This window comes from Haplochromis burtoni, unplaced genomic scaffold, assembly GCF_018398535.1.
Source record: "Haplochromis burtoni strain Fernald_Lab_line unplaced genomic scaffold, NCSU_Asbu1 Contig_14, whole genome shotgun sequence".
In the NCBI taxonomy this organism is placed as follows: Eukaryota; Metazoa; Chordata; class Actinopteri; order Cichliformes; family Cichlidae; genus Haplochromis; species Haplochromis burtoni.
Window position 1 is genome coordinate 1,893,432 of NW_024582375.1, and position 22,522 is coordinate 1,915,953.

General features: G+C 41.0%; 2 protein-coding genes across 4 annotated transcripts in view; both read right to left on the reverse strand.

Moving 5' to 3' along the window:
• The window catches only part of ahcyl2b (adenosylhomocysteinase like 2b), a 46,333-nt gene extending 31,199 nt beyond the window's left edge, over positions 1-15,134 (reverse strand). For 2 of the 3 annotated variants that reach the window (XM_005915645.3, XM_005915646.3), the window contains exon 1: positions 14,708-15,134. In XM_005915645.3, coding sequence (XP_005915707.1) covers positions 14,708-15,043 — 336 coding nt within the window. In that variant the 5' untranslated portion in view covers positions 15,044-15,134. The other variant, XM_042217630.1, reaches the window with a different exon arrangement.
• Positions 15,135-15,966: 832 nt separating this feature from the next.
• Positions 15,967-21,519, reverse strand: tmem209 (transmembrane protein 209). Its single transcript, XM_005915650.1, has 15 exons — positions 21,434-21,519; positions 20,974-21,134; positions 20,825-20,883; positions 20,200-20,331; positions 19,815-20,044; positions 19,521-19,725; positions 19,067-19,242; positions 18,869-18,940; positions 18,671-18,767; positions 18,407-18,532; positions 18,135-18,232; positions 17,684-17,798; positions 17,455-17,552; positions 16,966-17,039; positions 15,967-16,760 (listed from the first exon to the last, which is right to left on the reverse strand). The coding sequence occupies exons 2-15, from the start codon at positions 21,111-21,113 to the stop codon at positions 16,706-16,708; spliced, it is 1,677 nt and encodes a 558-aa protein (XP_005915712.1). The 5' UTR covers positions 21,114-21,134; positions 21,434-21,519; the 3' UTR covers positions 15,967-16,705.
• Positions 21,520-22,522: the final 1,003 nt, after the last annotated feature.

Below are 22,522 nucleotides of genomic sequence, written 5' to 3' on the forward strand. Positions count from 1 at the left end.
TGTGTTATGCTGCCATACAGTGTAGTGACACACCTAGGGGCCACCTAGCTAGCCAAACTTGCTAGTATTAGCTGACAACAGCACAGCACACCAAGCAAAGTCAGGTGCACCTGTCCACATCTAATCAATCACATGGCAGTAAGTAGTGTATTTAGGCATGTGGACACAGTCAGGACGAGCTGCTGAAGTTCAAACTGAGCGTCAGAAAGGAGAAGAAAGGTTACTCAAGTAACTTTGAACATAGCATGATTGCTGGTGACAGATGGACTGGTCTGAGTATTTCAGAAACTACTGATTTACTGGGATTTTCCAACACAAACATCTCTAGGGTTTACAGAGAATGGTCTGTCCAGTGAGCAACAGTTCTCTGTGAGAAAATGCCTCGGCGTAAGAGGTTTGAGAATGACCAGACTTCTGACAGATAGGCAACAGTAAGTCAAATAACCACTCGTTGCAAACAGGGTACGCAGAAGAGAATCTCTGAATGCAAAACATGTAAAATGTTGAAGCAGCAGAAGACCACACCAGGTACTGATTCTGTGGGCTAAGATCATGAAACAGTGGCTGCAGCTCACCAAAATTGGAGAAAAAAAGAAAACTAAACATGCTGCCCTGTCCTAATGTCTGCTGCAACATTCAGATGGTGGTTTTATTACCTTCCTTTCACCCAATTGTAGATTCCTGACTGCTCTGAGCAATAAGGAGGAAAAAATATGAAGGAACGAAGCAAGCTAGCGTGAGGTGGTGTGTATAAGGATATGTTTCAGAATCAGAGCACAGTGTGCTGCCCTGAGGTTGCCTATGATGTAAGAATGCCCCCTCTGATTTATACACACAGACAAGTGCTCAGACTGTAAATAAAAAGGCACACATACGCACACTCATGCGCCCACCATTACCGTGCATACACTTGGCAGCTACTGAGACAACATGCAATTACCAATGGGCTAGCACGTGCCCACACACACAGTATGTATATGTTGGTAGAGGCTTTGTGCAGCCACGTCAGCAGCAGAGAAAGCCATCTTAAGCTCTTCACTCAAGCCTATTTGCAGCATCAGCACATACTGTGTCCCAAAAAAAAAAGTAAAGATGCATTATGTAGATGAACAGCTAGCAGCTACGTACCTGGTACTTTGGCAAATTGTTGTCCTTTTTTTTTTAAAATTTGTTAATCAGTTGTATTAAAATTGATATGAACACAAATGTTTGTAGAAATGTTAGTTTAATCCATTGCAAAAGGAGATGTTTGAGTCTAGACTCCATCAGGGGACCAATTCACTTCTCGCTCTTTTTCATTTTTATTTCAAAAATGGAAATATTAAAATAAAAAGCACCCAGAGACAACTCATACTGTGAATTGGTTCTGCAGAAACAAAACTGAATAGACCTGAACTGTAATTCTAAGTTTTCACCAGGATGAAACTGTACAAGAGTAGAGGGAGCTGTGGGTATTTTCGGTCTGGGTGCATCTTTAAGAGGGACATGTAGTGCTTATTCAATTGTTTCTAATGACAGTGCCTCATTGGTAGATAAGCTACACGCACCAACAGTGCAATGAAGCACTGTGTGTCTTTTCTGTTGCAAGCTTTCACCCCCCCCCCCAGGTCCTAAAGAGGGGAGAGATGTCCGTTGACTGGACAGACACTGACCTATGACCTAGCTGTCCAATCACTTTGGAGAAATGAGGGACAAACATCACCTGTGAGAACCAACTTGTAGCTGTATAACAATGGAAAACTTATTCTGCAACTCTCCAAATATTCCCACATATCAACTGACACCCCAGGATTACCACAAGAATTATATCATTACAGCACTGTTTGGGAGAACGTTTTGTTTGCTGTGGATCTGCAGCAGTAGTTAGACAGTACTCATATCACTGACAGGGGATGTTCTGTATTAAAGCAATCCAAGTTTCTTAGTTTAAAAAAAAAAAAGGAATAATTATGTCCTCAAAGTTAAGTGTTATCAATACATTTCATCTATGTTTTATCTAATGATATAACATTATATTTACGGTATAACATACCAACACTGTCACTAAATGTCATAAATGCTGCCATAAGATGGAGTCTGTCTGCTATCACTCTGCAATTGAATGGGATTAAGTTGGCAATTTTGCAAGCAATCCGTTTGTGATAATACAGCAATTGACTGATAAATCATTTAAAAAAAATAAAAATATATCATACACCTTTTGCTGTCTGCATAGACTGAAATTCACATTTTGGCTAAACAAGCTCTGCAGAAATTGCTGTCAGGCAGTGGCAAGCTCAGGTTTGCTGTCCAAGTGCAACATGACATGAAAAAAATGAAAGAATGAAAAAAAAAAGGTTTTTTTTCCTATTGCCTACAAACTGTGCATGAGAATCAGAATTCAAATCTTAAAAAATAAAATTAAATAACATAATAATAATAATAACAATAATAATAATAACAATAACAATAATAATAATAATAATAATAATAAGGGGAGGATTACTGAATGAGCCTACTTCCTTTTGAATGCCTCTCTCTTACTGCTACTGCCTGAAATGATCCCAGTGCTGCTATAGAACTATGGAAAGTACGCAGGGCCATCTACACCGAGCACTCCCCACTAAAACAATCGCTGTCCTTCTGATATGGTCTGATAGTCACAGTAAAAACCCAGGGACACTTATACTGGAGGAGAACAGGCAATGAATGATGGGGCTTAGTGACAGATTAAACCCTACCTGCTTACTTAACAGAGACGGGGGAGAGAGGACACATGCAGGCCTTTCTGGAACTTTTTTCTTCTTTCACATGACTCTTCCTTCTTATTCTGAGTGGGGGCGGGTGTGGTGGTGGTGGTGGAGGCTTTCATATGTCCTCTAAGAAACGTTTTGCTGCGTCGCTGATTTTAAATGCCACATTTTACTTGCAGTGACCACCAGAAACATTACTGATAAACTTTTGAGTCTTCAGCCCAAACTGACAAGCAAAATATTCTGATTTTTAAAAAAAAGAAACAAAAAAAAAACTGTTAGACTTTGTTAATTAAAAACAGGCAAAGTCAAATCATATCTAATTAAGAGAACAAATACTGTATTGAGGCATTGTGGCATTAAATAGAAAATATTTTCTATTATTAGAAAATCTCACTGAGTCTAATTATAGTCTTTATCTATCTCACATGCACAGTCCCAAAATTCAGTTGTGTAACAGGGTCTTTTTTTCCCCCACTACGTCAATCAAACTAGGGCACGGTTTGGTGCCCAAAGGCTTCACACTCCCATTCAATGGCTGTGGTCAAATAACCTCCATTCACAGAGAGGACCAAGCCATCAATATTACTATTGATCAGCTCATTTAATAATCAATTGTTTCTACTCTGACTATGTGGCTCTCACATCTGAGAGAAAACAAACCACGACAATCGACAAATGACGACTAAGTGATGCATCAAAACTGTGTCTGTGGCCTTTTTAGCAAATTGAAGAGCAAACTGTATCTGCTGCCTTTATACAGATCCATCTCCAGTCTACTTTTTTAAGCCACTGCAGAGTCGATAAATGCCACCATTAGAAAGAAACATAATTTAACATTAACCAAAAATCAATTAAGTAATTATATATAATAATTTTTTCCACGAGCTTGAAAGCAACACCACACACTTTTAGAATACGCCACAACAAATCTCAAAAATTAAGTGATTTGTCTCTGGAAATGTGTGTTTGTGTTTTGTCTTCCCTCTTTTTGAAATGCTAAAAATAGCAGCAGCTCCCTGTGGGGAAGGTATAATTACATCAAAAGCACACAGTAGGGGGTGGTGCTGCTCTATTTTTGAATAAACCCATTATGGGGGTCGATGATCTATGTTTAATTAGGATTGTGGAGCAATTTCTTCATTGGTTATTAGGCTGGATTTGTCTTTATAAATTAATCCGACTAACAACAAAACCTGCACAGCAGCAAACAACATGAAATATGAGGAAAGCTGGTGTTTAAAGCTACTCTAAGAAGGAGGTTTTTTCCACATATATCACCTATGCAAATAATTATCATATGACTCTAGTTTCCCCGAGCTATAGGTAACATTTTAGCATCATTCAGCTTATTGTTTGGGTTTTACACCCTGGAGTTTTGCCATTTTAGTCAATGATTGCTAAAAGACCACAAATCAAATACTAAAACACAACTGTGAAGAGGGCTGTCTGTTCAAACAGTACTATTCAAACAGCAGTTTGTTAGCAATACCATCTTTACATGATGTGCCTGACTTAACTAAGTAAAGAACATTACTTCTGCTCATATCAATGAAATTTCCTTAGCTCAAATGTAATAAAGTGTACATCTAGAAGTGGATTTATACATCCATTATCCAGCTCCAAGGTGATTAAAGCTTTAGCAGCCATTGTCTCTCTCTGCCAAGAGTTGGTGGTTTTGTCTAACTAATAGGAAGCTGGATAGACAGATGGGTGTGTAGGGGCTCATTTCAGGCTTTGTGAAGGCCTTTTGTGAGGCAGCACTTTTTGAGCACAATGTTGTTCCTTTGTTCCACTTGCAATGCTCAAGCACAGAGCATTCGCTGTATTGCTGGGAGGTGGAACCAGAAATGTACACTACTTATTTTGTTGTTGTTAGTTTAAATTAGTGCTGTAACAAAAGGAGATTTTCATTTTGATATTACTGTATGATCAGCAAAATAACAATATTTTCACAGAATCAACAGAAAATTAAAGGGAAGTAGTGGTTTCATGTCTTTAAGCATGCCTGGGTTCTTCGGCACAGCCTTAACTCTCTTAGAAAGCTTTCTTCTAAGATCCCACGCTGCTTCAATAATGGTGAGGTCTGGGCTTTGCTGAGGCCAATCCATCGCTGATGGTACATTTTTCTACCCAGCATAGGCAGTTTGGAATCACTGTCATCACTGTAGACATTCGCTGTTATACCACTTTCCTGATCTCTTCTGTACATATTAATGATGATTTGAACCAAAACGTTCAAAAATCTGGATTCATCACTCCACAAGAACTGCTGCCACTGATTTTCAGTCCAGTTCCAGGGTAATTTGGTATACCTTTGTGTCTTTTCTCAGTTTCCCTTCATTAAGAATGGCTTGTTCACAGACACCCTTCAGCTAAGACCATTTCTGACGAGCATTCAATAAAGAGCAGCTTGATCAACTAAATGACCAGATCTCAAATAGTTCTGCCCTCCACGGCGAGATACGCCAAGTTTTTGAACAACAGCTTTTTGGGAACCACCTTGTTGGTGCAAAATACTACTTTATGCCTGTCAAACGTTTTCATCTTTGGTATTTTCAGTTAAAGAACTGGAACAAGTGAAGTGTTTTGTCAGTTATGTGTAGACAACAATGGTTCATCCCTTGAGTTAGGTTCCTTTTTTATGCTTGAATGATTCATGGGTCAGTGTTAAGTGGCTTAAAGACAGACAAGAAAAATTCCAATGAGAATTGTCATCTGAAACTTAGCGAAAAAGTAGCTAATGTGCAAACAAAGAACAATTGCTCAATATCTCTTTAAAGGTGACAAGAAAGTCTGGCTTTCTTGCAATAATATATCAAGAAACGACAGGTGACTCGGACATTTTTTTTTTAAACCACTGTATAGTTCCTTATACTACTGCTTCTTATAACAGAATTAAAATAAATATAACAAAAAAACACTAAATAACAAAAACAGACTCTTGGATTCAATGTTTATATTGTTAGTTTGCCTCCCCCCCTTCTCTTTAAAACTAACTAAATCATACAGCATAGAAAGCTCCCAAATTTAGTGATGAAGCCTCTCTCAGCTCCTAACAGGTTGTTTTTGTCTAGTCAACATTACCCAGCATGCCCCTGTGGTGTAATTTTGAAAACATACAATTATAGGTGTTACAAAGTGTCTAACATGGTGTTTGTTCTGTTACAGTTTTACTTGTATGTGACTGACTGCAGTGTTAAAGTTAGAACCATAAGTAAGAACGTTTACATAGTCGACAATATTACAGATTTCTGTTTTCCAGAGCCACAAGAACCTTGCATAATTTATATCGTATGGGGAAATTGAAACAAGCACAGCCCAACACCATTTTCTTCTCATGCTTGGCGACTTGTCTGTTAATGTCCACAGATTCTCATGTGTACTCAGCATTGATGCATGTGACCCTGTATTAATATTTAACACACACACACACACACACACACACACACACACACACACACACACACACACACAAAAAGCCTGGGCTCCCTCGCTGGTTCAACAGTAACTAAAGTAAGGGTTAAAATTTCACACTATGCTGGTTGTTTATGAACATGGGTTCCAGGAAAAGTGAGTGCTCTTCTTTTCCCTTCATTATGTTCACTCCTCTGTGCCAAGGATCTGAGGCTTGTAAAAAGCCTATTGATGGAAAGATGTGTAACTCAATCAGCTGTACATGCTCAGTGATACCAAGCTGGGATGACAAGGCAGGAAATGAGTTTCAACTGGGGAGTTGCAGATGTGTATGTGTGGGTGGTACACTCATTAGGAGGGATGCAAAGACTCTTAAAGTGCCAGTCTCAAACCAGACCCACAGGCAAGAAAAGGGGAAAACCTTCATGAATTGTCCACGACAGGTGTTCAGATCCCATCTATACTGAGCACTAGATGTCAAGGCCAGTAAAGTCAGCATCATCTGCCAGTGGAAGGTGATACATGTAGGTGCAACCTAATTTAGAAATGAATGTGTGCTGTAAGAACAGCAGGAGACTGGGAGGTAAAATGCAAGCGATCAGTGATTTTTTTTCTCCTCCCCAATCTGACAGCTGCACACCCTTAATGCCAAGGTAACCCTGTATAACCACTGTGCTAAAATGTCACAGACAGTCTACCCTGATAATGTGTTCTCATCCCAGGGTGCAAAATACTGCCATTTCACCAGAAGGCACTGCATCACATACAGGCACAGCTGAATGGCTCTCTTATACAGGTGGGCAAACTTTTGTGCCTGTAAGATGGTGGGAAGTTTCAAACTTGGCAGAGAGTGCTGTCCCATTCAGGAACTTTAAGTGCTGCAATTTGTTTAGTTTTCACTTGCCAATTAGTTCCCCTTTCCATTAAAGAAACATTAGACATCCATTGTGTTTATCTATTGTGTTTATTCTTTATAATAACCAGAGACACCGACAGCATTTGGATTGTTGGCCTATAATTTGTATTTTTGTGCTACCACCAGCCTCACAATAGGCTGGAATTTTCCTGTGCCAAACCAGATTTACTTTACAACAAAGAGGAAGTATGTTAGCAAATTGCACAAATAAACCCAGAAGCTTACGCTTGATTTCGCTTCAGCTCTTTATATGTTATTAGGTTGCCCTTCCCCGCAGCTGGCTGAAGGACCAACGGCACAAGCAAAAGTATCGCACAGTTTGTGATCCGGCCACCGCTGATCATAAACACCTACAACGCGTAAACGATGGTCTGCAAAGCTGTCCACACAAACACCACAAAACCATCTTTTACCCATAAGACCATAAGCAGCCTGTGTCCCTACCAAATGTTGGCTGTACAACCGCATAGTTCTATCAAGCAGTGTAGCCACTGCCCGCAGAACAGGTATCCATTAAGGGACTGCCAATAGAAACAAAGAACGCATTCACAGATTCTCTTTCTATGTGGCTGTAGATACACTGAATCTTTAACAATGCCTCTAGGTAGTGAACCTAGTTATTTCTTCTATGTTGATGGCTGTTGCTAGATTACAAAGAAAAGTAATACTACCTACTTTGTGACAGTACTACATAATACCATTCAGCATTGCTAGAGGGCCAAAAACTAGTAGATGTTAGGGGTTCAATTTGTTACTTTACTGGGGAAGAGTGCACCTTGAGCATATTATTTTTTCTTCTGGTCCCTACCCCAAATTCAGAGGCTGCAAGGCATCTTTCAACTGGTTGCTTCATTTAAGTTCCTCAGCCTGGACAGCTTTGCCACATTCGTGAAAAACAATAATCCAAATTAGTTGATTCTGTAATCATTTTTCCCCAAAAGCAAATATGTGAGTGTGGGTATGGAGAAGACCGCAGGACTAACTGTTTATAAAGATTTTTACATTATGCCCACTCTATTCTATTACATTTATTACAGCTCACAGTTTTGTCTAATGTTTGCTTGACTTCACCTCTCAGCCAGTCCACAGTTAATGGAAGTACAGCAAGAGTTGTGTGTATTCATACGTGAATAAAATACTATATAAATAAAGCTGGTTGTGGCATTTTACTTTAATGCATTACATAATGAAAGCAGCCATTATTTATCAATTGCACAACTGGGATTTAATGACCAGGCTGCTGGTTAGTTTTATTTAGTGTTGAGAATATTGTAACAAATATGTTGACCACGTGACCACCTTTTCAGTGTGAAAATTCTGATTCTTATTTTATCCATCCATGCATGCAGCCCTACAGCAGAGCAGCCGCTACAACGACCAATCTGGACAGCGATGAAGGGCTAACTATTTGGCAACTTGGAGCGAGAGAAACTGTAACTGGTGTAAAGTACTAACAGTCCATTTCCTGATTTGGCCCAAGTGCCATGGATAAAGATGGTTAGGCAGGCATGATCTCACACATAGTGGTGCTGGGATTCGCGCTGGGAAAAGGTCTTGTGCTGTACGGGAACACCAAGACTGTGAGAAAGTGAGACACGGCGTGAAAGCTAAATAATAAAAAACGACAGAGGAAGCGGTATCCTGCGGTGTGGGTAGTTTGTAACTCAGACTGTTTTGGGGGTTATTTTAAGAAGTCTGCTGATCCACTGTTTGGAAAGTATTGTTGAGCAGGCTGACATGAGGCACACAGCCTGAGCAGAACCAGAGGGGAGATGGAGCAAAAATAAAAAGTGGTGTGACATGGTAATTTGAGCAAGAGGAGAGTGAGAGCACCAGAGAAAGATCAGATAAATCCGGGGGTTTCACTCATAGGCCATTAAAAAGAGTGATAAACCTCAGCTAAGTGCACTGAGGGCAAAGCTGGCCAAATATACACCCTCTACCATGAGTGGAAGAGGCAGTTCAGACTTGCCAAATCACACAACAGTACCATTCAGTTCCTATAAGCATTTATTTTGAGATATATTACTTGGTCTCTTGCCTGGAAGTATTTCACAGTAATCCACAGATATAGCTCTTTGATCTTTTAAGTTAGTATTACATACACATACAACCAATCAGGCTTACCAGTGACTAACTGATTAATCAATCATTTACATTCAAGCTATGCACTCAAACACACACACTAAAACCCCAACCACTTACTACAGCCATTAAAGCTCTACCCAGGTCTGATTAACTAGTGGATCCCATGCAGGCCTGCCTGGGCCTCTCCACCACTCCTTACAACTGGGTTTGTTCTTTTTAAGACAGTCCACTCTACTGTCTTAAAAAGGGGCCAGGAACTTTCCCACTAAGGCAAGCCTTCAAACTACCATGAGGTTCAAGGTCTGGGCATGGGCTGTCGATCATTCTTAATGCTTCTCCGGTGACCTCTGACAATGCGTTAAAGCTTGCTGGGACCTCACAACTCCTGTGAGCTTTTTAGTCCTGTCATCGAGTTTCCAAATCAGCATTTAAGGGCACTTGTGAAGCTGGGAAGCTGTCACGTTGTTAGACAGATATAAAAATGACAGTAGAAATACGGCTCTTTGTGCTCTATCTGTAGTAGAGACGTGCTAGCCAACAAAAAGATAATTATAGCAATTAATTTGTATTAAATTCAAGACTCAATAGTTCATGTCAAAGTGGAACCATAACAGTTTTCTTTTAAGGAGTCGCCAGCAAAAAGTAAAACTGTATTTATACAGCGCCTTTCAAGATGCTCATATTAAACATGCCCAAAGTTTCAGATAATGAGGTCAAGGTGTGTTCAAGTAACCACAGGCTTCAGACTGCTCTAAACATTAAGGGTCAGATTCTGTTTCAACATTCGGCTCAGTATGAAGTCAGAGAGATAGCTGTGAGCACATCAGCCCTACTTTCAAACCTTCTGTTTTGGAGGGAGAGCCAATCAGAAGAAGGTTGGCAAATTGATGTGCTGCACCATGGCCCAGTATAAGATAAATAAGGATTATTTTGAACTTTGACTCATTCTACTAGAGTCCAAAAAGAATAGAGTTGGCAATGAGCTCAATAAGGTCTAAGCCAAGAGTCTAGCCAGTATATCAGTGGGGCCCATGTATCGGCTGATATTAGCTCCTTACCTATATATTGGTACTGGTATTTATAACAGTCAAAATATAAAAATTAAGTAATAAAATAGATGTGAGAAAGATGTACACGTACGTGTGTGTGTGTGTGTCACAAATACAACCAGCAGAGTCGAGCAGAGCATATTGTAACCCTTGACTTTTGACAATAAAACTGCATTGTTATGTTATCTTAATAGTGACTCATAAATAACACGCACAACAAAATGTTAGGGAAATCTGTTTGTGTTTTTGTGCGTTTCAAAAAATGTAATAAAAAATGTCCGATATTAGATATTTAAATAACTAAATATCTCAAAAAAAAAAATTATATCTGTCAGGGTCTACAAGTTTATCTGAAGAGGGGACTTGAATAAATATATTTATTCCTATAATCTATTTGATGAATACAAAAGTAGGGGTAGGACATAATAATTCAACTTCAATCCCTTAGGAAGTGCATGTGATCACCACAATGCAGGCACTCCCCCACACACAGACCAGCTCAGTTGCTGAGGTGACTCACCAATCAGAGGGCGCAGGGGAAGGACAGTGACACATTCGCCTTTGTAGCTGAGAACAGTCACGGGGAGATGAAGATCAATGTGCTTGCATGAACATGGCCACGCTGAGAAACCACAGAGCAGCCACCTCATATCCTTCACCAGATGACTTGGAACAATCACGAGAGCATGGAAGGAACTGATGAGGAAACAGGCTGCGCAATCTTTAGCTCAGCTGGCTTCAGCACATCGTACTAGCTCCCTGCTTCATCTCACCATATTGACACCTGCATGAAACTGATCACAACAATAGTGCCTTTTACAGAGCAAGCTGGTGTAAATATAGTTACAATTAATGATGAGTGGCATTAGAGTGGAAACCTATAGAACCATCAACACGTGGCAACAACAACTTGGGCTGATTTTTGACTCTGTGAAACACAACCCCACCTTCAAAATTGTTTTCGCCCTGAGCCACATGTCACTAAGCCTGTTAACCAGTGAGCACTACCAGGAACATCAGCTTAGTAGGTGATATAACATTACAACAGAGAGGAATGTTCCTGGTAGATCCTGCTGTTCTGTGAAATCATTTACCGTAATTGTCGGGCTATAAGCCGCTACTTTTTGCACAAGCTTTGAACCCTGCGGCTTTTAGTCAGGTGCGGCTTTTCTATGGATTGTCCATGATTTTTGTCATATCGTAAGACGATTTGTTTTGTTTGTTCCGCTGTTGTACGGCACTACGTTGCCTGGCGGAAGGGCATGTGATCAGACACACAGTATCGGGGTTCAAGAGTGGTATGTTGGTCACATGTCCATCCGCCAGGCAACATAGTGCCGTACAAGTAGCGCGAAAAACAAACTTCAAAGTAGCGCTACGCGTTCAGCGGGAGGCGTGGATGAGAGCGGCGATAAACTTGCGAAAAGCAAGTTATGCTCAACTCCACCGGTGGAATCTGACAGCGTGGAAAAGTGTGAAAACATCCACGATCACCAACGGATTTCGAAGGGCTGGACTGCTGCATGATGGAGAGGAGGACACCGCCACGGCCCTTCTGAGGGTGTTCGACTCTGACACTGACAACGAGGATTTCTTTGGTTTTGAAAGTGACAACGAAGGAAAGAAGCTGAGAGTGGATGACGAAGCCATCCTGAGCCTGTTCGTATCCGACACTGGAGAAGAGGACTTTGGTGGTTTTAGTGCGCAGGAAGAAGAGAAAGATGGTGGTGAATGACTGACTTTTCTTCTTGTTAAAGCCGTGTCACTGCACCTGAGCCTAAAAGGTAGTCCGATCTATTTTTCTGGTGTGCTGTAGGTTATTGTTATGTACTACATTTGTTACTCATTTATGAAGCACAGTACATGTTTCGTACTTGTAATTACCGCTACTTGTACATATACCTAAAAAGTTATGCAAATATGTACCCATAATTTGTTTTTCAAAATATTAATAAAAGGGGTGTGTCTCCAAACAGCCATCTCTTTCCTGACAATTCCCTTTGTGCATATTCTCTTACATATGATAAGTCAACATTGAAACACCTGCAGCTTTTAGTCAGGTGCGGCTAATGTATGTACAAAACAGGATTTTCCCCTGATTTTAGCTTGTGCGGCTAATATTCAGGTGCGCTTTGTAGTCCGGGAAATACGGTAATAACATCACTATGCATGCTTCCCATAAACCTGTTAGGAAGTGCAATCCCTGCCAAATCAGGCAGGTGACACTACTGACCAAGTATGCAGCTACAAAAATGTCTGCCTGCCACACGAGTCTCGCACAGCAAACGTGATAGCAGCTAGGCCCGCTTCTTGAAGTACTCCGCAGCTGGAGCCTTCACCCAGAACTTCCCAGAGGCTGGAGATATTCGAGCCGAGCTGGACGGGTTACAATCACACTCATCACTGATTCAGAAAGCTTACATCTGGGCTCACCTACAACAGCAAGCTGGCCTTTTAATCCCCTCATGTGGTGACATGATAGAGGCAAGGATTAAAAGCCAGCCATCCAGCCAGTCAGTCAACACCACTGCCCTGCCTGGCTGCGTACTTGCATCATCGTCCCCAGTGCTTCACTTAGCTTTTACTGCAACTGAGGAAGCACAGTTCAGCAGATGCTCGAGGCCAGGCTGTGGTCATATAAATCTATAATGCAGTACCATTACTCCTGCTATACTTCATCATCTATAAATAGGCTGCAGGCAACCTTCTGTGAATAAACACAAATACTGAAAAACAGTTGATCAGACCAATACAGTTCCAACACACTGCAGAAATTTACATAACAGGCAGACTTCAGCCCTAAAAGTGTTCAGGATGGCGTTCATCCTCAACTCAAGCTTTCTGGACTCTGCATCCCATGAACTTGAAACAAGACAACACACTTGCAATGAAAATTCAAAGACAGACATACATTTTAATCACACAAGCTAAGCCATAACAACAGGATATAAAGATCAACATATAATGATCAGATATTTAATAGAGTGCCTGCACTGATATTTGAAGGAAATATTGGTAAAGAGTTAACAAGTGTGACCAAAATGTTTACTTTCAAATAAAAAAATAAAAAATAAAAAAAAGCAGCACTATTTTAAGTAAATTTTCACAACTACTTCTCCCCTTAATCAACAGTCTGTACCTTGCACCTGCATTCAAACTTGGCCTCCTCAGTAGCACAGATGTGGCTGTTGCTTTCCCATAGCTCTGGCTGCGCTTCCCCCTGCAAGCCCGGTGTTTCCGACTGCTCATTCTCTTCTAGATGCCGGCTCGCTTTGACAGTCTGAGGTACTTGAAGCCATCTGCTCTGTGCTGCGCAGTCCATTCTCTCACGTTACTACCAAACATTTGGCTAAAGGGTCTTTAAGCTGGGTTTCCTTCGGGGTTTGGTTTAATAGGATAGGATCACTGACGTAGTACAGGGTGTGGGTGGGGAGTGCATCCCACCCGACTTGTCCTTTCACCGGGTTTCACCCAATTTCTAGGCTTTCTGAAGCCAAAAAAACCACTAAAGTGGCATGTGTATTAGTGCAACAGCTGACCACTACTGATAAAGATACAAAGATAACAGGATATGCAACTGTTAATAAAGCTCCTGCAATCATTTTCTTATCAAATAAAAAAAAAAAAAAGTCCTTTCCTTGAACGTTGCCCTTTTTCTGTCCTAAAAAAAGACCTTGTAAGGAGCAGAGCGATAAGACAACCACAGCTAAACAGTGCCTAAAACCACCTAAGGTATCAATTATAGGTGTTACAGACTCAAAGAGGTTTATTTTTATAAACCAGGTCACAGGGGTTACACATCACTGACTACTGTTACAGCCAAGTTAGACCACACACCTGCATTAACTGCACAACTGCATAAATTTGACTAAACTAAAATGGCATGTCTGTTTTACAGGCAGTGAACTGTGAATAGTTTTAACATAATAATCTGAGGTCAAGCAAGGGTCATGAAGTTCCACAGAAGGACACCCAAGTGTCAATAATCAGAGCTTCTTCAAAAATAAGAAAGGTGTGTGCCACAATTAAACTATGACTGAAAAGACCATATCCGAAAAACGTAAGCGGTCTGTGTTTTGCGTTTGTCACGTTGATGCTCAAGATAATGTGACACAAATATACACAAACCTACAAAAGCATGTGGGACCTCATGCTATGAGAGCTTTTAAATACCCAGTATCAGCACAACTTGTGAGAACAGTTGGATACTGTCGCCCACCTACTGAGTCCTAAATATTTCACTTAAATGTCAGCCTTAGTGAAAACGGGTATGAGAAAAAGAATAACATTCCTTCCCTTGTGTTATAAGCAGTGAAAAGCATAATTTAAACCGTCAACGGCCGCCGCCGATTCAGCTTTGGTGCCAGCTAGCCTGTTAGCATCGTCACACAATGCCAGCTTTCCCAGCAAGCTCGCGCTGCGGCGAGGTCCTCAGTGGTGGTCCAGCAACAGCGAGATATACAAAAGCACTTATGTGGAGGGGAGAAAAATGCCGCCTGGCTTACCTTTTTCATGCGAGGAGCCTCGGCAACGGTTCCGTCCCGGTTGACAAACGCCTCCCCGCCATTCTGCTGCGGGTCCGAGCGTTTCATAGACGACGCTTGAGGCATCTTCGCCGGGTTTGGGGTGAGCAAGCCCGTGCCTCCTTCCCCGGCTTTCGCGGAAGGCTCCGCGGTAGGGGACACGGCAGCCGCGGAACCGGCCTCGTGCGGGTCGTTTCTGGGGAGGTTCTTGCCTTCCGACGTGGGTGTCACCGGGGATTCAGCCGGCAGGTCTTTGCCGGTGGGGACGTCTTTGAGTTCGACCTCTGCCATTTTCGCTGCCACAACCTGGACTGACATCGCTGCAGTTTCTCAAAGTCCTTTTTCCAGCACGATAGCGAGTCAAGCGGATGTGAGCGGAGGAGCCACGACGGCCAAATGCATTGTGGCTCTTGTAGTTCCACTAAGTAGCTCAATGGCCCACAGGACACTTCTCACACCAGTTATTCGTACACGAGTAACATTTTATTGGACGTCAATACATGCAGCAAAAGAACAATATCGTTACCCATTATTATAATACATTTAAATTAGCTAAAAAGAGAGTCTTAATAGACATTGAGACCACATTTCCCAATAGAGATAGCCGGGTTGTTAAATACACTCTGGGAAATGCAGTTTTTAATAAAAAGAGGACGACAATAAACTACATAACAAACGTGAGCTTTGCAGATAATGCGGTTTCAAGAGAAATCTCATAAAATGCACACTTAGATCTTTTTTGTGAAAAATAATCAAATTTCTTTCTAAAATAAAATATTTACAACGTACAAAATCCACTACTGGTGGTGGTCAGAGGGCCCGGTTGCGCCAGTGTTCGGCAGCCTTGCCTCTGTCAGTGCGCCCCAGGGTGGCTGTGGCTACAATGTAGCTTGCCATCACCAGTGTGTGAATGGGTGCATGACTGGATGCGTAAAGCGCTTTGGGGTCCTTAGGGACTAGTAAAGTGCTATACAATTACAGGCCATTTACCATTTTACTTGTTTTGTCAAAGTAAGCAAGAGCAGGCTGTGCTATTACACTCTGTGTGTAGCGGAGTGTTTATCAACACTCTGTCAATATACTGCATCACATAATGCGGTGGTACATAAGACGGGTACAAGACGAAGGTCAAATCACAAATAAGGAGCTGCACTGCCACCAAGTGGATGCCTAAGATATTAAAGAAAAAAAACAGATCTCAAGCACACTGCGTACAGTTCAAGGAAATGAAGAAACAAGTGTTTTCTATTATTAATATTTCAATTTAATTTCCAAGTCTCATTTGACACTCGTAAAACAGCTTTATCGAAAACAAACATGTAGAGGGTGGTATAAAATCTAAGGAAAAGAAATATTCACAGAAACAGACATTGGTGACTTGAAGGCTTTTCATCTCTCCATCACATATAGTTCAACTGTTGTACATGTATGTGCAGCATTTCCGCAGCTGTACATATACGTACAACTGCTTTCAGCATAGCTGCAATATCCACTGGTCTTTTTTTTCCCTCCCCAGTAATTCAAGCACATGCCAGGAATAATCCGATTATTGCATTCTAAACTACAACAGGACAGGGGGGAAAGCGACAAAAGGTTGCTATTTACATTCAAGCTGATGGGTCTGAGCCCTTGCTGTCCACCAGATAAATCTGAGGTATATTATTTACAAGGCTGCCATGCGGGTACATTCTTAAAGTAAAAAATCAGAAACTCCAAACACTGTTTAAAAAATACAGCTCTTTGTTGTATCATAAGCACTCTGTGGTGAAAAAGAAACATGTCTCTAAAAATGCAAATGAAAACACAGCAGGCTGTCAATCATCAAAATGTTCAGAGAACATGCATCTACTCTAACTGAAGTCTTGTGTGCTGTTTGTTTGTTGTTGTTTTTTTTTTTGCTCATGTGCACCAGAAAGGGGACACACATGTCCTCAAATCCACTTGGAGTTCCCTTGTAACTTAATATTTGAGGATGACGCCTCAGTCCTCAAATATCCACAGGATGTTCACACCTGAGAGGCCCAGATTCACTCTCCTGAGGAGAATATGAGAACAATTTAACCACAGTACACAAGACAAGGTCAAAGTAGTCACTTAAAATAAATAAAAGTCTATCTTAAATCTGAACTTTAGTGCATCATTTCTATCGGGAAAATGAATCATTTCATGATTCTTTCTAATGTCTCTGTTCACGTTGGAGATTAAAATCCAACTAGCTTTGAATAAAGAGAAACACTCACCCCAGCATCCCTGACTCCTTGGTCTTAATAACATAGAGGAACATGAGGATTGTGTGGAACAGGTTGTTCCTGCCCTGTAACCGAAATCAACATAGGTTCACATCAGCGCAATAAAGTGTTACAAACAAGCAAGAAAACCTCAAATGTTACTGAACGATACGCCCGTTACATGCTGGCTCTTTCTCTAGGACGAGGAAGGCCCATGGATTTAAAGTAACAAGAGTTATTCTTTTATGAATAAAACATGGGTTTTTGATTTGCAAATCATTTATTCAGCATCCCAACATTTGATAATGTGATAATGGCATTAGTATTTTAAGTTATCCTCCATGAAGGAGATTTTAATGTTTCCTTGGGAAAACAGAGGAATATGTAACAACTGCAAAATTATTGGCTACATTGTTAATTTAAACACCGCCTACAAATGGCCAACAATTTTACAACTGGTGCATTCCTAAAAAAAAGAAGAAAATAAACAGGAGTGAGAACCTTGGGAAGACTGTAGACATGTCCTTGGTAGATGAGCTGGTAGTGAGGAGGAGTGGTGCTGCTTTGATGAATGCAGAAGAGGTTCTCCTTGGTAACATCTATGAGTTAATACAAAAAGGTGACACAAAAGAAAAAAAAAAAGCAATGCTGGATTTCAAGGAAGATCAAACAGTGGCCATCTTAAGTCTTTAAGTACTATTCTTCAAATTCTATCTAATGTTGTGCTCACCAGGTTTGTCCGGGGTGTGGCTAAAATGTTGAGAAGTGAAAGTCTTCCCATCTGGGTACTTTGGGTGCGGAGGCAGCCTGGAGTCCAGGTATGTGCAAAACACATGCATGAGGATCTGAGAAGACAGACACGTAGTTATTGTGACACAACTGAGCCACAGCGTGTGCAGTAAAAGAGCAAGGTCGCTTTGATCTGACGAGTAGAACAATTACGGTAATTATTCCAACCTTTGCTACTGACATTTACTTTTTAGCTCATTCACACCCCATCCTTGTCCTTTAGAAGCATTAAAAAAATCATTTATATGATGAGAACTGAACACTGGAGCAATTTAAACACATTTTGAGTATACTCACATGTGACATTTATTAAATGCACATAATAAATAAATAAATAATTGCTGCTCATTATGTCTGTGTGGATATCGCTGGGTGTGGTCATGTACACTTACAGCACAGTCAGTAGGAAGGTCTGTATCCCATTTCCTGTTCTTCAGGTCACCACCACCGTTCCAGCGAAAGGAGCTCATACAACCGCTGTGAGCCAGCTCTGACACAAAGAAGAAATAAAACACACAGCACATATGCAGTGAAGTCCAATCACAGGTCCACAGTGTTCATTTTTCATGGCTGAACATAACACATTTTATTTAGTTTGATGCAGGTATACAGGACTTTTTTATATATATAAATTAATGCCTATATGCTTTAATATTAAACGCACCCTTTATCCGGTCCACTAGATACTCCTGGTTGGGTGTGATATCCAAGTATTGGACAATAGAGTTCAAAGTAGGGATGGAGGAGGCTTTGGTCACTGCTGCCTGTTTCAGACTGCTTATGCTGGCCTCTGGTGGAGAAAAAAAGTGATAAAAAGTAAAGTAGCTGGCATAACAGTGCCTACAGAGTGTCAATTTCAATTGATTTGGAAATATTTTGAGGCAACTCCTTACTACTCATCAGTCAATAGCAGATTTTAGAAGTTTACCTCCTATCTGGAGCTCTGGGCAGCCCATTCTCCTGAGCAAGCTATTAACTGAGTCTATTTCTTTGACCAAGGGGACCAAGATAGTATCACTGATCCACTGCAGACACACATAAAATCATTTTTTTAAATTCAGATCAAATATTTCTGGACACCTGGAATACATTAAATATATAGATAATCAAGTGAAGCCCTACTCACATTTCTAAGCTTGGCTGTCCAGCCATCAATGCGATCTAAAACCGGGCGACTGGTTGTGATTCTCGCCCACACCTACGTATCAGAAAGGAGATAGAAAACATTTTCAAAAGAGCCAACTATAGTTTAAAGAAGAGACAAAAAAAGGCTAATCTTTCAACTGATAAACCCCGCCCAAAAAACAAATACTGACACACAGACCTCCTCTGCAGCCTGTTTGGAGCCCAGGTCCGTCTCATCCTTGTGGGCAGAAGGCGCCTGAGAGCGGCATGCAGGCTGGTAAAGGAACTTCCTCAGGCTCTGCGCATAATCTCCCACCGAACGGTTGTAGTTCCAAAACGTAGGACTGTGACTTGGAGACAAAGACTCTGGACTTCCTACACAGGGAATGACGCCATCATGACATCAGAAGTGACCTACTATGTTAGAATGGGGGATACTCATGCTAACTATAGCCAAAGTTTCAAATAATAAGGATTTTCCACTCTTGGATCTGTACAATGTCCAAGAGAGGCGCTATCCTTCAAGGCTGTAGTTCAAACCTTGCTTGTGAGCATAAACCCAACTGCCTAATTGTATTCATTCATTCATGCTTTAAAAATCGTGAATGAAACCTACAATTTCCTCTGTGATCTACTCTACTTTAGCTACCTACCAAGCTGGCTCCGATGACTCCTTTCCTCCTCTGTTCGCAGGAACCTCTCCAGACTTCTCAGATCCTCCATGTAGTCCTCCTTGCTTCCAGGGGAGTTAAACACTGAGGGAGGTGTGCGGTAACGAGCCCTCAAACTGGAGCCTTCTGCTGACCCAATAGTAGTGGGATAAGGAGAGGAGCCAGAGGGTGGACTGTAGTTCAGCACCTGAAACAAGGAGAATCGTTAATGGAAAGGAAATGGAGTTCAGTTTTCTTTTTTTCTCGTGTACTCATGTCACTCCTGGTTAAAAGTACCTTTCCAAAGGACACAGAAGGGGAAAAGGGGCCTCCTGCATTGTTTGTTGGGGATGGGTTGCTGAGTGTGGGGCTATATCCAGGAACACAGCTGGGGGAGAACTTGGGGCTGCTGGAAGCTGTACGAGAGGGACTAAAGCTGAGCACGCTCTGGCCCTGCAAAGGAGATGACTGGGCTGGAGCCGGAGCTTCCTTCTTTTCTGGCTTTTGAGGCGGAGATGCCTGAATACCTGCAAAACAAAAACCCCCAACTCTGGCTCATATGTTCATCTAAAGATTGGGGGGGGCTTCCTTTCTGCTACTTTACTTGCCACAAAGGGTCTTGAATATAGCAAGAACTGGACAAAAGGTGTGGAAAAATATAAACCATAAATTTGCGCCTCACTTGTGTTTCTCAGACCCAGAAGGTGATGCTGCTCAGGGCTTACAGCAATGGTGGACGGAGCCATTGTGTATTTGAAATACTTCCAGAAGTCAAAAAGAGCATTGAGGCTAAAAAGGGAGGCAAGCACCAGTTCTGTAAAAGAAGAAAAAAACAAAATAAAAGACTGTAGCAGAGCATGAACATGCAGGTGGCAAATTAAAAGCCATTTCCCTGTATTCCTGGCATGAGTCTTTTTAGCATTATATATGGTATTGTGCAAAATTCCTCTCATGTGCAAACGAATGGAAATACAGCGTGAAAAACAAGTCTCTCAAGTTACAATTAAAAATTGTTGTAAAAGCAGCCAATGTCCAAAGAAAAACTCTGAAAGAATTTCAGAAAGTCAGGACAACTATAAGAAGAACACATTATAACCCTACAAGAAAGTCTGTTTGCTTGGAAGCAAAACATGAAGAAGTGAAGCATGAGTTAAGACTTTTCTACACTGTAAATGTTACTTTAAGCACAGCTGAGAATAAATAGGACTTATTCTGAACAGAGAAGCAAAACACAATTCTGATACGTAGCCTAATACGGTATATTAGGTCTGCGTTGCTGTTTGTGCAGTAGTGTAGAGGAGCCTCACCGATGTACCAGATAGGCCAGTAGGTAATGTTGTAGTATCGGCTCAGCAGCTTGCCTGACCTGATAGAAAAGTAAAAAATAAAACCAGACGAGTACATAACCACACCGCCAAGCACGTAGCATTATTTAACATTGAGGTATGTAACTTACATTTCAGTGTAAATCATGCCAGCAAGAGATACGTTTAGAACAGCCCAGGCAAGGACCACCTGACGAGCCTGCTCCTCCCTCCTCATCCTCAGCGCCCTGTCTATCATGCTGGGCATTCCCTCCTTCGGCGGAGTGAACATGGTTTTATCCCACTGATCAGGCTGAGGGAAAGCATAAAGAAATAACTGTTGTCTGGCTCGGCAAGGAATAAAACCGCGTGACAGTAATAGCTGTACTTGGCTCGCGGCTATGGGTACCATAGCATAGTTTAGTTAGCCCGGCATACTAACAGGAAGGGCTAGCTAAAGTTAGCTAGCTTACAAGTTAAAACAGTTCTGCGTTAGAGGCTTGGTTACACTTTATGCGCCCCTTCTCATTGTTAAAAGTAACAACATTTGACCCAAACATTAATACAACCACAAAACAAACACAAAGCACAGGGAATTTAAGAAATTCATACCACGCTAAAGTGAATAACAAATGCGGCGCTGCATGATTTGTATTTCACCGGAAGTTGTAGGGTGCACTTCCGGTACCTTCTATATACGCATCAAAGCTGCTCAAATTTCAATAGTAAAAATAAAATATTATTATACTCTTATATATATTAATGCAGACACAATTAATTATTTGTTCATTTTCTGTAAGACTAAAGTAGTAGATTGCGCTTTAATCTTAGAAGGTCACAGTTTGATTCAGGTCATAAATATTGAAACATGTGATATTAATATGGCCAACTGGGGGCGTTGCCCATCTTGTTTTACCATTTTCATTCACGTAGAGTTGAAATAAGGTATTAATGGCTTAAACTAAGGTCTAATTTTGACAGACACATAATCACAAAAAGACAAACACAACCCGAATTAACTAATAACAGAAGCTATTAGTTATAAAGTTATTCTATTTGTATTTAATATCTTGAACGAGATGGAGACAGGTGTAAGAGTAAAACTGCAAGGAGCAGAGGTGGTGAAGGTGGATAAGTGTAAAAACCTCATCCAAAGCAAAGGAAAGGGAATGTTTACGAGATTTAAGAGACAGAGTGAGAGACGCAGGGCAGAAAATGTTTGTGCGAAGGAGGGACAGTGGATATACTGTACAATGGATGTTAAATATGGAGCTGTCAAATAGAAGACAAAGAGAAAAAAACGGCGAGAAGATTCCTGGATGTAGTGAAGCAGGATATGCAGAGAGGTTAGTGTAACTGAAGGGATACAAAAAACATGGTGAGATGGAGATAGATGATTCACTGTGATGATCCTAAAGGGAGCGGCAGATTAATTGTTCACGATGCAGACTTCTCAAAAACTCCCCCTAGGATCAGATGTTCTTAGCATCACTTTACTAATAGTCTGCTGTTTAAGAAAGACTGATATTTGTGAATCATGCCTCATTTGCCTCAAGATCAAACACAAACTGTACAAATTTTCAAAATTCAAGAGCACATACAAACAACATGGAAACTAGACAAATAAAAAAGTTAACAGAAAAAATAAAATAAAAGCTGTATTTTGAGGAAAGAAAGCCAACAAATCCTCAGTGTGAACTA